This window comes from Carassius carassius, chromosome 33 (genome assembly GCF_963082965.1).
Source record: "Carassius carassius chromosome 33, fCarCar2.1, whole genome shotgun sequence".
Lineage (NCBI taxonomy): Eukaryota > Metazoa > Chordata > Actinopteri > Cypriniformes > Cyprinidae > Carassius > Carassius carassius.
Window position 1 is genome coordinate 5,575,500 of NC_081787.1, and position 17,609 is coordinate 5,593,108.

General features: G+C 36.4%; 1 protein-coding gene and 1 pseudogene across 1 annotated transcript; one reads left to right on the forward strand and one right to left on the reverse strand.

Moving 5' to 3' along the window:
- Window positions 1-2,231: 2,231 nt before the first annotated feature.
- LOC132114111 (UPF0602 protein C4orf47 homolog) lies at window positions 2,232-4,863 on the forward strand (annotated as a pseudogene).
- A 639-nt stretch (window positions 4,864-5,502) lies between these two features.
- On the reverse strand, window positions 5,503-16,353 carry LOC132114201 (PDZ and LIM domain protein 3-like). Its single transcript, XM_059522314.1, has 7 exons — window positions 15,897-16,353; window positions 9,906-10,057; window positions 9,433-9,517; window positions 8,269-8,456; window positions 6,442-6,569; window positions 6,118-6,229; window positions 5,503-5,968 (listed from the first exon to the last, which is right to left on the reverse strand). Exons 1-7 carry the CDS (start codon window positions 15,987-15,989, stop codon window positions 5,779-5,781), a joined length of 948 nt encoding a protein of 315 aa, XP_059378297.1. The 5' UTR covers window positions 15,990-16,353; the 3' UTR covers window positions 5,503-5,778.
- Window positions 16,354-17,609: the final 1,256 nt, after the last annotated feature.

The following is a 17,609-nucleotide window of genomic DNA, read 5'->3' on the forward strand; positions in this document are numbered from 1 at the left end:
TACCATGACTTAGGTGCCCTTGAGCAAGGCATCGAACCCCCAACTGCTCCCCGGGTGCCGCAGCATAAATGGCTGCCCACTGCTCCGGGTGTGTGTTCACAGTGTGTGTGTGTGTTCACTGCTCTGTGTGTGTGCACTTCGGATGGGTTAAATGCAGAGCACAAATTCTGAGTATGGGTCACCATACTTGGCTGAATGTCATGTCACTTTTTTTTTTTTTAAATTACCTTGTATGAATGTATGAAAAATTACATTGATTCGGTCCGAACCAGTTCTGATTCAATAACTGATGAATCAGTTACAATGTTTTTGATGCTTTACCTCTTTTAATCCGCCGTGCGCATCAGTTTTCACCATGCACCAACACTTCTAAGCGAAATATTGATATGGTGCTAATTAATGGACACTTACACAGATCTCTGCCAATTAGGCTATTCGGGTAATATCCTATTCTGTTTTGTCTCTAAGGTTAGATATAGTGTTAGAATAACATAATACGCGTGTGTGAATTAATTCAATTCAATTAAGTCGATTCTTCGTGCATTCAACGTCAATTATTCACCCTAACATGAAAATTGTTTCGTGGTCATGATGACTCACAGCAGATGTTTATATAGTGTGCCCCTCTGGGTGGGGGCGTTGCTCCACGCGCCCTCCAGGCTGAAGATGACAGACCGGATAAAACGAAGAAAAGTTTCGTTTAATCCGGCTTCAGTTAGTAAGCGTCACTTTGTATTTTATTATCTTTTTTTTTCTTTATTATGGGTGATCTTAATGCAAATGTTGACAGCTGAACAGGATCGGCTGTAGCACACGTGACAAACACACTAACGTATACCCAGCTGAGCTCAAAGAGATCTTTCCAAACAATCTGTGACTATGGCGACCCCTGTCACGAAAATGTGAGATATATACAGTTAAGTTAATTTTGCCTTATTGTTCTTATTAATCTAGACTCGAAAGTGTAATGATAACAACTGCTTTACGTTTATTGCAGGTTTTTGCCATCACTATGGATGACTTGAAAAGGATGGAGTTCTCTTGACGGTTCATTTAAACTGCATTTGCAGTCTATCTAAATGGTTTTATACATTTTTTATAGCAGCCTATAAAGTTTTCATGTTCATTATATAGAAATGTAAATTTTGAATTTTATGTAATCTATACTGTATAAATGAGTTTGGTTTCCTTAAATAGGCTTTTGTAATATTTTTCCTAAACATTTTTTAATGTTGTAATTTATTACCGCAGTGTGTGGAGGGTTTACTTTTCACCGCGGTAACCAGACTTCCTCTTAGTTTGCGTCACAGGCTTTGGTGTAGGCCTACAGGAGAAGAAAAATAGCATTTATTCTAAACGTTTGGTTTAGGTATATAATGTGTTAAATGTTTGATGTTGTACAGTAAATGTTTCTACCTGTTTGACGTTGGAAGTTCGATATTCGCAAATTTAGAGATCGTCTCCAAAGTTACGACATTGGTTTACAACAGGCGATCGACTGTTCTGCAAAGTTTGGCTCCAACCCTAATCAAACACACCTGCCTTTAATTTTTAAGTGAGCCTGAAGACCTTAATTAGTTGCTTCAGGTGTGTTTGATTAGGATTGGAGCTAAACTTTGCTGGACAGTTGATCGCCAGGAGCAGGGTTGGGCACCCCTGGTTTACAAGGTTCTAACTTCAATATCATTTGAAGAGAATAAAACCAACTGTAACGTGTTAATCCAGTTGTCAGCAATAGCCTAATGCACATCTTTTAGATTTTTGATATTTATAGTAATAAACTCAAATAATCTGTACAATTGCTATTTGCAATATACTGTAAATGGGCTCATACACAAAATATGCCATAATTTAAAGCTCAATAATATTTGAATATAATCATTACAATCATAAGAGCAACTATAAAGTGTTCATCTAGGTGCCAGCTATAATGCACACCTTTTAGATTTTTGATATTTGTTAAAATATACTGTTAAATCATATGAAACTATTGCTTCGTTGGCTATTTCACTAATAAAGAATGACTCTGACAGTCTAGCTTACTGAGTAACTGACCTGTTGGACTCAACCTTCACAACCTACACAAACACCACAACAGTGGAGTTATTTCAAATAACTGAGTGTTTAACACAAGGCGTTACATAATTGAAGGTTTGTATATGGAGCTAAATGTATTAGTGCAAGAATATATAATGCATACTGGATTTAGAGTTTGAAGGAAGTATAGCGTGATGGTCGTCAGCTTTTTTCAACAAGTGCTGCATAGAAAATGCCTCCAGAAGGGAAATCTGACATAGAGCGGATTGGCATCTTTAAAGAATTGGGATGCATATCAATAGGGGAAAAATATACACTTTTTATTAAGTGTAACCAACATTAAACTTTAATATGGACTGCAGTGGTTGGTATAGTGTTCTGAGTTTGTTGTAAGCACACCAGCAAACAAGGCTATATATAGGCTACCATGGTAACTTACGCCAAAATATAATTTTCACCACAGAAAAATCGAAAATGAACATGATATTTCCTGATAAACGGGGCAGCTTTCAAATTCTTTATCATTTCTATTTATTTATCAATGACACTTTTGGCCAAAGTAATGGTTTTAGCAGCATACTGTAGTCAATCAATCGTAGTTTCGCCAGTTTTTGGAGAGTTGTTGTTACTAGTCACACTTTACACCAACTAAAATTTCTCATGACTGTTTCTATAAAGGCACAAGTCTTGGCTTCAGTAACTTGTCTTGAACTGAAATGTTATGAAACCACATCGGCCTTTGAGGTAAAACAAGAACAAACAGATGCTATCAGGAGGAGTTAAATAGAAGAGCGCACTCCCGGCGGGATACTTCGACACACAGTTTAAGAGGATCTTTGAGAGAGAGGCTCTCACAGACCCTGCCAAAATATAGAAAGACAGTATAGGATACAACAAGCCAGAAAGAACAAAGCCTTTCTTTCCAGTAACAGAGAGATAAAAAATGAGTCCTTCTTTCTTTGAGTGACACATGACTGTAGCCAATATTAATTTCTCCTTTAAAAAAAAAAAAAAAAAATATATATATATATATATATATATATATATATATATATATATATATAATTATAATTAAAAATTATTTTGAGGAATGTTGTTTTATCAACCATTGACTTCCATTGTATGGAGGGGGGAAAAACAGACATTCCTCAAAATATCTTTGTTCAACATTAGATACAAATTCATACAGCTTTGATCGACATAAGGCTGAGTAAATGATGACAGAATTTTCCTTTATAAGGTGTTTAAAAACTATTGACTAGTGTACTGGTGCAAGGAGAACAAAGTTGCACCTGATCAAGGATATTTCATTAGTGAGAGGTACAGTAGGCATTGGTTGTCAAGGTCTATGAAAGTCTGAAGACATGAAAAAGACCCCAGAACCTAGATTTTTTTTTTAGAAAGAAACATGCTTTGTGCTTTTTAATGATGTTTGTTGACCTGAAAACAAGATTTTGAAAACAAGGATTTCACCAGGTTGCAATAGTGCAAAGCATCGAATGCAAAAAAAAAAAAAAAAACACAAACCCAGAGGAATAATAGCTTGAGTGAGCCATTGAGGCTGCTAGTCACAGAACTAGTTAGATGTTTGCCATGCAGATTACAGTTTTTCCAATTGTTCCTGAAACTGTCCCTACAGTTGCTTAATAGTTTTCTCTGATTTGTAGATGTGAAGTGGGAAGCTATTATGGGACATTTGGAGGCCCCATTCAAGCAATAAGTGCCCTACAGAATCCAAGGAAACCAAAACAAATCACCTGGAAAAAACTTTTACACCAGTCCCCCCAAGAAGGGAAGTGGTTACAGGTAAGCAGATGTGCAAGTTTCTGTGGTTTTGTTGTCAGACGTATTGAATTGTCCTTGCACAATAATAGCTATCCTGACATCACCCTCTCCAAGATGGTGTCCCATTCCTCAGACCCCTATGACAAAGCCAAGGAAATGCTAAAGGTATTTTTAGGTCGACATAAATGAGATTTTTAATCAGACTCCAAGGTCCTTGTTTTAATCAAGATAAGGCGTCCTCTGAGTACCTGACAGTATAATTCTATGCAAGCAGATGACTGTGTTCTCTTTCTCTAATGAGAGAGATAACTTGTTTACCATCGTGAGATCATGGCAAACAAATCTATGCTAAAATATGGAGCATTTCATTTGAACCTTCATCCAGTTGAATGCTTTAACAGCAATCCTTTAAGTGTGCCAAGTAAAAAGGTACATAAAGGAGATCATACACCGTGTAAAAATGTTCAAGAAGTGCATATGGAAAGAACTGTATTAAGTTTCCATCTTGGAACATTTTGTGCCATCTTTTCTTCTCTTTTTATTGTGCAGACTGGAGGCATGAATGCAGGTACATTTGATTGCTCCCCCACCTACTCTGCAGAACCCCATGGTACCAAAAAGGCCAAATCAGCAATGACAAATAAGGAAGTCAAAATATTTCACCACTCCCCTGGTCCAAAGAGCACACCTGTCAAGATCATCATCAGTCTCAACGTCAAAAAGTAAGCTGGGCTCCAGGAACTAGCACCAAGACACTCATATTACACTCCAAACAGTGCTTAATGTTTGCACAATAATCAGTAATATCAGTTGCTGAATATTTTCCACAGGCAAAGACACTGCAGGTTCACAGTTATGTGACTTTCTTTATTTTACAGGGCTGTGAGTTCCACAAACTATAATCGAATCCCCTCTGTAATGGCATATTGAGAACTGGTGATGTCTTCAGGTGAATAAATGAATGTTATATATTGTTTTTTTAGATCAAAAAGTTGCAATTTTTTTTAAATTGAATTTATATAATTATCTTAATTGATAAAGATACACTCTTTTAAGAGATCTTATACTTAATACTACCCCAGAAAAAATAAATAAATAAATAAATAAATAAATAAACTAAAGTTAAAACCAGTTATTAGTTATTAAGCATTAAAAATACATATTCTGATTTCTGATTCTGATATTGTGTTTAACCAGCAAGGTGTTGGCCAAGATCACAAATTTTTACAGCATTTATGTCATTCTCTTTTTTATTATGGTTAAAACCTTTGCTTATGTTAAAATCTTGCTGCGTGTAAAAGTGACCTTAAAGGGATAGTTGAGCATATGACAACAGAGTTTTCTATTTTGTTTGAACTATGACTTTAGCTTCATTTAGAAACATGAGAATTAAAAAAATACGGCACAAATAATATTCATAGAAATAATATAAACAAAGAGAAAAAAATAATTGTACTGGGAAACAGATTGCATTGCATTTTTTGTGATGATCTGCCAGTTGACGATTTGTGTGTATTACCAAATACGTTGTACAATACATAGATGATGGGATATTTAAATTCTATTAAAAACAAAATTCCCCTTCTTTCATATTTTGAGAATAACTGAAACCTAAAGGGATTAGTTTGTGTCTAAATTTAGGATTTGCTCTGTACTGAAGGCTAATATGTGAGAATCAGTGAACCATACAGGGGTAGTCAGAAACACGTGACCACATTGCATTTAAATCATTCCATCCTGAACCATAGTGAAGCAATGCCTAATGCATGCTAAAAAACAGGTGTAAACAGTAATGTAGTAATGATTCGATCACTAAAAATGTGTTAATACCAGGTGTACACTTTAAATTGGCCTTGTATTTCCCTTTATAAACTAAAATGAAGAAATTAATAATGGAATATCAAGAAGCAATAAACGCAAACAATACAAGTTGTCTAATTTTGACTGTCCATCCCTCTAAGCAGTAGGATATACCGTTACTAGATCATATCCCTTAGGTGGGGTCATTCGCATTCGAGCATGGGCTTCACAGTACATCTGTCGCTCCACGAAAAAGTAGCCCTTCTGCTTCAAGTTCAAGCCACAGTCTGAGCACACGAAACAGGCTGGATGACAGTACTTGTCCCGAGCTTTCACCACCGGTCCACTGTGAGCCAATTGTAGAAAAACTTTCATTTAATGAAGTTGTTAAAATGCATGAAAACTATTCAGCATAGAACAATTTTCATAAAAACTGGTACTATATTCTCAAAGAAGACACAATCTGTATGGTCTCATGCTGAATGCTGTACTCACACAATGCCAGTGCCACATTTATCACAGAGAGGCAGCTTCTGCAGTGAGGATGTGGTGGCTTGGGTTTTTGTGACTGGGGCTTTTACACTTCTAGTCACCATGGGCCTTGTGCCTGTCAAAGGAATAAAGTGTCTCAGATCCACCTTGCCAATATGAAATGCTTAAGTTAAATAGAGCCTGCAAAACTATTACTCTTCCAGTGCACTTGTAGTTCACCAGAAAATTTGCTGAATTTTAAACTGACATCTGTATCAGTGCAGCAAGCTGTAATTTCTGTCTTATGAAGCCAGAATCGCCCCAAATAACAGATAAGGGGCAGCTCACCATCACTCTCCACATAGTCTTGCAGGGCCTTGAAAGATCCAGACTGACGTGGTTCATGTGGCTGCTCTTGGTTCTCCTGGAGCATACGGAACACATGAGAGTCTTCAATAGACTTCAGGGATTTAGGGCTGAAAACAGATAAAGGCAGAAGCCCAGAATGTTTGTCCGTTAAGAGAAAACATAATGTTGTCTTATATAAAAGTTTGACAGTGCTCAAGAAGACACTTTATAAATATTATATGCTGGCTAAAAGTAAACACTTTTTTAAAATTATTATTATTGGTATTAAAAAAATAATAATTTCCATGCTGTCCATTACTACAGTTTGAGTTGTTTGAACTGTCTTAATAGTTTTAATAATTTAATAAATAATTTGACTTTAACTACTATTCTAAGTCAATAGTGTGTGCATTTGTTTATTTTAACATTAATTTATTACCCCCCCCCCCCCCCCCCCCCGCCTTTTTACATTAAATGTTATTACATATGCGCCTTGCCCCATAGCCTTTCATTGTAGCTTTTTTTATTGTATTTAATTCGGTTTCATAGCATATTGACCAGAAACCTATTCCCTATGTAAAAGTTTCCATTACTTGTATTTGATTAATTTGATTTCAGTGATTTTCCAGTCCTTCAGTCTTGAAAAGAAAGGTTCCAAATGTTTTTTTTTTTCTTTTTTTTAGATATAGTGATGCCGCTGAAATAACTATTTTGGGTTCGCAAAGAGCATTCAGTGAACCGTTGAAAATATCCTCTTTTTTCTTAGTTTGAAGAACATTTTAAAAATCTAAAGAACCTTCTGTCCAATGGAAAGTTTCCATGAATGTCTGTATCTGGAACCACCGAAGCCATTGAAGACCTTTATTTTTAAAAGTGCACATTTGCAATATTTTCCTTTTTACCCCCAAAGTATTTTTCAGGTTTCAGGTTTATACAGCTGTGCTTGCTGTATGGAAACAAAGCTCTGGATACCTGGGCAATGCCTGCCTGACTACAGTTGACATCTGAGCCTGCTGCAGTGTATCTGAGATATTGTCTGCTGAGTATAATGCAATGGGGGAGTTATACTGTGCATAAGGAGCTGCCTTGGACCCAGCCGATGGGGTGCCAGACATTTGAGGTACATTTCCGATCAGCGTCTAGGATGTGCTGTCACTGGAGTTGTGTAAGGTCAGTTTATAATAGCCAGGTGAACCGAACCAGAAAGCAATCAAATCAAAAGGGCCACAGAGGACACAGAAAAGGATAAATAAGACAGAAAATAATGGAAGGAGGAGTTAGAGATGTACATAGAGCTTCAGTATACTGTTCTGCTGCTTTATAATCAGCAAATTTGTTTTAAGCTGTATGCATGAATGTAAAAAAAAATTGACCTTATTTGACTACATGTAAGGATGCTTTTGTTTAATGACCTCTTTTGGCTTGCAGATGTGAAGAGCTTTGGTTTGACATTAAACGTGTGTTCGAAGTAATCAATGTCCTGTAAGACATAAGATATGAAGATATGAATAGGCCAGAAGTATGAATAGGAGCAGAAGTCCTCCAAGATCCAACACTGCAGGTTCAAATGTGAATATGTGTTCTGCTATAATATACTAGTACAAAAGTATAAGATAAGGGGTTGCCCATTCTTATCTCTAACAGAACCCAATTGCCATTACTTCTTTCTATCATAATTTTCTATCCAAATGCTTAGGCTGCTGGAACACTTGTGAGGACTTCTGGAGGATCAGAGTGTGTGTTAGTGGTAAGTGGGCAGCCGGTCGACAGCAAGCAGAGAGAAGTTTCATAGTCCATATGGTTGGGGTGATCCATGTTGGCACTCACCCCTCAGGCTTTTCATGCACCAGTCCCCGGATCTGTCCTTTCAGGGCGTCCTGGATGTTATCTTGAGAGTAGAGTCCTATGGGAGTGTTGTAGGTGGAGCTCACCACCTGCGTTTTGTCATCCAGACTGGCGGAAGCCACAAAAGGCTGTGCTCTTCTGTTATGACCTGTGCCAATAGGTTTACACTCCTGCGTGTGTAGGACAGACACTACATACTCAAAGCCCCACACAAACACCACATTAGCATACCAGATTCTACAGATATGACATTTTATTACCTGAAGATGCAACATAAACTACAGTAACTCAAAACTAAACTATCTTGTTGTTTTTCCAACTGTCACATTAAGAAACATTCTTTACTTTACTTTCTTTATTGCAACACTTGCTCACCAATGGATCCTCCGCAGAGGATAATCCTAACGTAATCCACACGACTCCAGTCAATTAACTTTTTTAACTTCAACCCATTTCTTTCAAGCTAAGTCCTCTTTCCATAATATTGGTTCCAGTGGGGAAAAAACAAAAACTGAATCAGGAGAGAAATATACGTCTCTCTTATTTTTATTACAAAAAGGCACTGGTGTTAGGTGGATTAATTGTGAATTTGTATTTTTTTTTATCAGCTGTTTGAACTCTCATTCTGACGGCACCCATTCACTGCAGAGGATCCAGTATCTTAAGCAAATTTCCATTGAACTCTTCCTATAAACGTATTGTGTTGGACAAGGACAGATCAAACAAAACTTGGCAGCTTTGCACAATTTATGAAGGGATAATCCACCCAAAAATGAAAATTCTCTTATCATTAACAAACATTTTTTAGAAAAAGAATCCATGTCTGTGAGTCAGTATAGTGCAAGTGGATAGGCTAATGCTTTAAAAAGCTCTCAAAACAAACACAGAAGTGATCCACTTTTTTGAGTGCTTTTTAAAGCATCATCTTATCCATCTGCATAATATGGACTCTTATTGCTTTTACGCTTTTAAGTAAATGATGAGAGGATTTTTATTTTTGGGTGAAAGTATCCCTTTAACATGCCTTGTGCACTCTAGTGTTGTTGTTGTTTTTTTTGTTTTATAATATACATTTTCTTGCTGCATATTATAAGCAGATAAAAAATAAAGAGCTGTGCATTTGTTGTTCTCTTCCGTTACACTTACTTGCTTCTTTGACTCCAAATTGATTTTGAATGGGTTCACTTTCCCTTCTTCTATAACCAGAGGTGACCACAATTTAGTTTCTGGCCTGCAACACATTTAATGCACACAGTTAGACACGAGGTAATCGCCTCCTGTGAAATCATAAAAAAAATAAAAGAGCACTAAGGGGGGTCATTACTGTGCACCAGGGCCATGACCACTTCTAGATAGTGATGTCAACAGACTGGCATGTACAAGCCAGATGGTTTATGGGGAGGGTATTAATCACAGAGGAAAGACACATTCATCGTTGTAGTAAATAAGGCTCTGGGGGTACTGATGGACACTTTCATAGCGGTGGGTAAAGACAAATTCTTACAGTCCTCCCTCTGGCTGCAACTTTAAAAGGAGGTGAGAGAATGTGATATAAAGTTGTTGAAAGACCCCTAATCCTGTTTGTAATACTATCCTATAATGAGAAAAGCTCATGGTACCTCTCGATCTTGAGGAAAAGCTGATTGTTGGAGGCTTTGATCTTGTTCTGAGCCTCAGCGTGAGTCATACTCTCAGTGGGTGCTCCCTGGATGGACAGGATGATGTCTCCTGGACACAGGTTGACCCGAGATGCCTTACTGCCTGGTGTCACCTAAAAACAAGAACCAGACTTGATAAAGGCCATGCAAATACGATGACTTGAATACACCTTTTATAATAAGCATGGTTTTCTACAAACATAACTGAAATAAAGCTGAAATAAAATATTAATATTTAAAAAAAATGAAAAATATAAACTTTGAAATAACTGAAACAAGTTTAAGCTGAAGTAGTAAAATTATTCAAATTAAACGAGTAAAGATTAATTAAAATTAAATAGAAATGACAAAAGCAATTAAAATTACTAAAACGCAGTAAAATAAAAACTGAAAATATAAATCTAATTCAAAGGATAAATAAATAATAAAATAACAAAATAATTTTCCCTAAAAAAAAATATTGTACTTATGTATTTAAGGTGTAAGTATAATGTTTTGTGTGTGTGTGTGTTCTCATTTCTTTTTTATCTTGATGGTTTTACTACGTGTTTTTAGAGTATTGAAGCTTTTCTCAAAAGTATAACGATTTCAAAACCATAAGAAGCCACCATAAATACAAAGAAAGCCTTTCTTAGACTTTAGTTTTAAATATGTGAAAATGCTTACAGGCTGTTCTCATAGAAGGCATTTTTGAATTTTACTGTGTTGCTTTTCCATTGTTTTTCAATGTGAATATGCATTAGAAAGATATCTGTCTTTTTCAGAATCTCACTCATGAGCGCTGCTTTCCAAAACCACAGCACTTTGTTAAAAGTTTTTAATTCCATTGCCCAGCATCTTGGTTTTTTTTAACAAAAATAAGCATTCTATGTGAATGGCCCTTATATGCCAATGACATTCAGTGTAAATGTGAGTGGTTTAGTATGCAGGCCCATCAAGCCAAACGTGGCTAAAATAGGACTAATTGTGATCTGAGTTACTTTGGATAAAAGTTGTGAATAGATATGCTTCAGTTTGTTTATATATTTAGCAAAGATTTGAAAAAAAAAAAAAAAAAAAAAAGAATCAGATTCTTAGGAGCCTTCTTTCAAAGTCACTACAAGTGTGCAGCAAGCTATGGAGCAGTTTAGACATAAACAGAAGGTGACGGGGGTAGAAACAATCTGTTGACCCTCTGTGGTTTAGAAGTGGACTAAAAATAGCACGTTGTGGATGTGTCAGTCATGGCCGGGTATCGTCCTCCGGGGGAGCCGAGTCAGGTCTGGCGGTTGTTGATCTGACTGCTCTGGCATTCAGCCTGCCGCCCGGTGCTTCTCTGGCCTCTCTTTCCATCATCTTCTCTTTCATTAATGGAGTCTGACATCATCCCTTATTCCTCTCATCACTGCTGGGCTCATTTTCTTGGGTATTCTCTTCATCCCCCAAGTCATTTATCTCATCACCTCATCCTGTGTGCAGGCCTCGTTCTACCTGTGTTCTGACTCAGCTGCTCTATTACTGTATATCCCAACAGCTGACCTTCTTCTAGTTAAGTCCACCTCTCAAGAGAGGAAGATTTATACCAGGTCAAGTCATGCCAGTTATCTTAGACCAGAGGGTTTTAGTTTTCTATCATCAGTGTTTAATGTCATTACCATTTGTGAGCCTGGACCACAAAACCAGTCATAAGGGTCAATTTTTCTAAATTAAGATTTTGAATTAAGATCAGCTTTCCATTGGTGCATGATTTGTTAGGATAGAACAATATTTGGCCGAGATACAACTATTTGAATATCTGGAATCTGAGGGTGCAAAAAAAAAAAGGAAATATTGAGGGAAAAAAGCCTTTAAGGCTAAATGAAGTTCTTAGCAATGCATATTAATAATCAAAAATTACGTTTGGATATATTTACAGTAGGACATTTACAAAATATCTTCATGGAACATAATCTTTATTTTTTGGCATAAAATAATTATTTTATTTTTGGCTATTGCTACAAATACATACTAACGACTTAAGAAACATTTGTGATGTTTTATTCCTAATGTATCATTTATTGACTTACGAAGCTAGCATCTCTGTTTCTGTCAAATAACAGACAGACTGTAATATCTCATTTCCATCTGCCTTTCTCACTTTGTGTACACACCAAAATCACTTTTGTCCACCTGTATCTTCTAGAGTGAATACATCTCAAAATACATTTATATGACTTCATATAAGAGACACTGATGCCTGGCTGTATTTAATTCAGCAAATGAAAACAAGGCCTTATTTCCCCTGTAGACATCCATTATGGGGCGTCTGTAGAAATAGAGGGTTACTGTAAAGAAATAAGCATCCAAATGTCTCAGAATGGACACAATAAAAATGAGATTGTTCCCTTGGCACTATTTAAGCAAATGAGGGATGTGTTTGGCTCACCAACAAAGCCGCTCTGTTTACTAGATTGAAACAAAAGGAGCTATGAACTGATATGAAACCATTGAGTGATATGTATCCGATTGTCAGTATAAACAGAAACATGAATAGAACAATTGGGGTTTTGTAAGCTATGCATAACCTGTGCAGAAAAAAATCCCCAAGTGACACACAAACCCACAAGAGAAGCATGTAAGGGCACGCTGAACATTAGACATTATGAGCAGAGCAACATCAGGCAGAATAAATCAAGGGATAGTTCCCTTAAAAGTTCAAATTTATTTGTCCTTGTGTTGTTCCAGACCTGCACGATTTTCTTTCCTCTGTGAAAAAAAACCCCCAAACAAAACAAAACATGATATTCTGAAGCATGTTTGAACTGTTTTGTCCATACACTGAAAATCAACTGGCTCCAAAACATCATCAGATCTCATTGACTTTTATTATGCGCTCTTAAAAATAAAGGTTCTTTGTTGCCATCTACGGTTCCATTGGGAACCTTTAACATCCATGAAACATTTCAATGCACAAAACATTCTGGAAAAAGTTTATTTTTTTCTTTTTTATTTTAGAATACTTAAATAGTTCTTGACTCAAAAAAAAATGGAACAGAAAAAAAGAAGTGTAAACTGAAGGGTTTTGTGGGGAACCAAAAATAGTTTTTCCATGACATCACTGCTTTGAACCTTTTGAACTTTTACAAAGTATCTTCTTTTGTGTTCCATACAGGAAAGAAAATCATATGGGTTTGGAACAACATAAGGTAAGTAAATTTAAACTGTTATATTCTGCTAACATAAGGGTGAGTAACCCTACCAAAAAAAGAAACCTGACATGATGTTGAGTAAATAACAGAATTGTCATTTTTTGGTTGAAGTGGATAAAGCTGAAGGTTGACACTCAACCATAAACTACCCCCATCATGCCCTTGAGCAAAGCACTAAACCCAAGAACTGTCTGAACTGAAATGAATGATTTGTTAAAGGTGTCTGCTCATTGACTGGATTTAGATATATAACAGTCGTTTACATTTGTAATTTAACAGTATAATTAAGATGGTCTGATTTTGCTTCTCATAAAAAGCCCCATCTGTGCTGGCATGCCCGCATCGATGGAGACTAATGTTACTGGAATAAGAACATCAGGGCTTATAGAATGAGAAAAGAGCCATCTTGCTGGCATCAATAAGTGTATGATTACAGACAGCGGTTTTACAAAGAAACCACACACATTCTGCATTAGTGATCAGTATTTCTCTGCTTAAAGATGAAATATACAGGATATACAGTGGGTATAGAAAAGAATCACCCCTTTTAAAATAATCACACTTTGTTGCTTTGCAACAAAGCCTGAGTTTTTTTATTTTTTTTTATCCAGCTCTATATACTCAATGCAACTTCAACTTTTCTCTACCCACTGTATGTAGCTTTCAGGTTCTGGTACACCAAAATAAGAAATGCTAATTCTAATCCATTTCATTTATGTTTGAGTGGATTGTATTGTTTTAGTTTGAAATCACATCCAGTCTCATTTTACTTGGATTCTGCAAGGAAGTCATTAGCTAGGAATGTTAAATAAGCCTGATTGGTTGAATTTAAGAATGACATCATTCTTTTCAGCTGAGACTTTAAGTCTACGTTGTACACCTGGAAGTTCCAATTTCCATACTGTGTCCAAAACCAGTGCTGCTGCAGAAAAATATACTTTCTAGACATGTTAATAGTTAGTAAATACCACAGTATTCTTGGAAGAATCTTGAAGTATCATTGTATATTAATAAGGCAATCATCAAAATACTATTATACCATCTGATACCAGTAAATCACTGTAATGTGGTAGCACCTATTTTTTTTTCTGTTAGGGCAATTCATATTTTGTAAGACCTGCTCTTCTGCCTCTAATCAGTGAGTATGGGAAGTATCTTTTTACGACGACCTGTCTGTTCTCTGCTGTGTTTTTTCCACAATTTATGGAGAATGTCAGAACTGGCATTCAACTAATAATATTGCAGGTACTTAACATACCGAATTAGTTACAGTTACTGTATAAGGGAAATTCATAGTTTTAGTCAGGTGGAGCCTTAGGACCCTCTTAGCCTTCACCAAAATGCACAAACTTTCTAGTTGCTGAGCATAAATCTAGCATGCCTCTTATTCAGTTCAAAATAACTTTATCTTTGAAATGGGGCACTTTCACAACCATCTACAAGTATTAGTCAGTTTTAGACATTTATGAGACAATATGAGAGGATATGAGGTTTGAGATGGTGCTGAAATAATTGCTTAAATTAAATAGATTGTCAAGTTCATCTCACACATCAGTGCTCAGTTAACCTTTGACCTCTTCTTTTACCACAAATGTTCAGACTTCATCAGCTGTTTAATATATTGTTGGACTAAGAGCTTTGCGATTCATTCAGACAACAGGTGTCCTCTCCGAAGCGTGTGTGTGTGTGTTTGTGAGAGAGAGAGAGAGAGAGAGAGAGAGAGAGAGAGAGTGTCTGTCCCTGACTTTTTGTGAACTTGTTAGTAACTGGAAGAGAAAATGCCTAAAAGTTCACGACACGTAATATAAATTTTTAGGTACAGCCGTAATACATAACCACATTTATGACTCAGATGAGCTGTGAATAATCTGTGTTTTCAAATTCACAAACACCATGAAGCAATGGGAGGTAGTATAATATTATCAGTTTGGCTAATTAATTACAGCGTTAGACATCTAAATATTAATTCAATAATATTCAAATTATAAACACTATTCAAAAGTTTGGGGTTGGTGAGATTTTTCTTGAAGATGTTTATTGAAAGCAGTCTCGTTTGCTCACCAAGGCTACATTTGAAAAATACAGTAAAAGCAGTAATATTGTGAAATATTATTCCAATTTGAAACCGTTTACTGTTGTCTATTTCAGTATATTTTAAAATGCTATTTATTCTTGTGATGGTAAATCTGTATTTTCAGCATCATTACTCCAGTCTTCAGTGTCACATGATTCTTCAGAAATCATTATATGTTAATTTGATGCTCAAGAAATATTTATTTTATTATCAATACTTAAAACAGTTGTGATGCCTAATGTTTCTATGGAAAACATAATACGGTATATTTATTTCACGATTCTCAAAGTTCAAAAGAACAGCATTTATTTGAATAAAACAATTGGAACTTACTTTTGATAAATATAATGCATCCTTGGTGAATACAATATTAATTTCTTAAATTGCAATATTAGAGTAAATCACAATGGCATGAAGATAAAAACTAGGTAATTATAACTAATATAGAAAGGCTCTATTGGGAAATGATTGCCTGACAACCACAGATGTTTCTAAAAATGAATGTCAGTTCGAACTTGTGGCTCTAAAAATATATTTTTTTCTCACAGTACTCCTCAGTTATGTCTAAAGTGAGGTCCTGGGAATGTTGTTTTGTGATCCACCCCACTGGTGTCTCATGCCCACGGCAGTGTTAGCCAGCACATCAAAAGCATCTTTATCTCTGAGTGGAATGTGTGAAGCAGCAGACTTTAGCCAAAGGCATTCACTTACCCGAGTTATGGTCAGCGGCTGGTTAAAATCTTTGCCTCCTGAAAGCCGAAATCCCCAAGGGGCTGGCCCGTCCAGCACCACGTTCTTTGGCATATCTGTCTTGTTTTCTTCAGCCTCCTCTTTCTCAAAAGTTGAACTTGCTTCCTCAGTTCAATCTCTTTTTTACTGACGAGAGATCTCACTTCTACCCTGGATGAATGACTCACCCAACCACGACTGGAAGCCAGTGCCTGTCTCTGAGTCTCTTTTAAGCATGAGTGTGGGGTTAGGAGAGTGAATGAAAGAAAGATGATGCCTGGATGCCACACCCCTCTGAGGTCATAGGGTTGACTGAGAAACTGTGGGGTCAAACTCTCTCCCCACCTCTTTCAGATCCAACCTTACACCCTTTATGATTAATCCTCTTTTCTCATAAGTCTTAGCGGTTTGATAACTAAAATCATCCACCAGTGACTCCCTTTGCTCTGTCATCACCCTTTGCGCTGTCTAGACTTTTCTTTCCTAACCGCTGGCCAGACACCTGTGCCTGACTGAGAGGAGTAGACTACTCCATCATGAAGTTGAGGCTGAGTGTTGAGTCAGAGCCCTTGCTGCTGATGAGCAGATTACAAACTGTTTACAGAGCACAATAACAGAACGTCATATTTTCATATCAACACAGCATGTGTTGCTCTTTTAAACATCTCCTCTCGGGAATGTAAACAATTTCAATTACACAGCCACATAAGGATTGGCTTGGATTTCATTTAATAAAAATAAAAAATAATAATAATTAATTGACCTAGCCTAGTGTGTAGATGTCACAGAGTTACATTACACATAAAGTGGCTCCAAAAAACAGTTGTGGACACATAAAACACGCTTTAAAATATATGAATGTCATTGCATTAGAGGATGAAACATCTGACCAACCTTTTCTCCGAACTAACTTTTTTTTTTTTTGCCATTACTGTTAAACCAGTTATGTCAGGCGATTTTTTTTTTTTTTTTGCACATACTATGCAAGCTAAATAATGACAAATGTCTTTGAAAAAAAAAAAGCATGTTGAATTGCACTAACTGAAAAAAATAATCCATTGTATTAACAGTGCTTGCATTTTTACGCCTTGCATTTTCAAGGCTTGCATTTTTAACTGTTGTTAATATAAGCTGTCAGTATTTCAATTCAAAACATTTCACACACATTTTCATAATAAAAAAATCAGTAATTCATATTCACCTTCCAGAGTTCACATTGTGCATACTGAGATCGGATTATTTTGTTGAAGCGCGTTAAAGGGGTCATATGATTTAGCTAAAAAGAACATTATTTTGTGTATTTGGTGTAATGAAATGTGTTTATGCAGTTTATGGTTAAAAAACACATCTGAATATTTGGGTTGAACTGTTCTGGAACAGTGTTGGAAATACAACTTAACCACTGATTTCTAGTTGTGTCCTCTTTTGAAAGACCAGGTGGCAAAGGTGGCAAAGGTGACCAGGTGCGCCGGTGGCAAAAGTTAGAATCAAAGTTATGCCTTTTTTTCTTCTCAATATGAGCTGAACGCAGGCAGCTTATGCTCTGCTGTGTCAACCGTGCCACAAGGATGCACTGTTTTCTTTCAAATCAAAACGTAAATACATGTAAAAAAGGTATCCTTGTGTCGTGGCTGGCACTGAAGAGCATACACTGCCTGCGTTCAACTCATATTTTCCAAAATGCCACTACGGCGA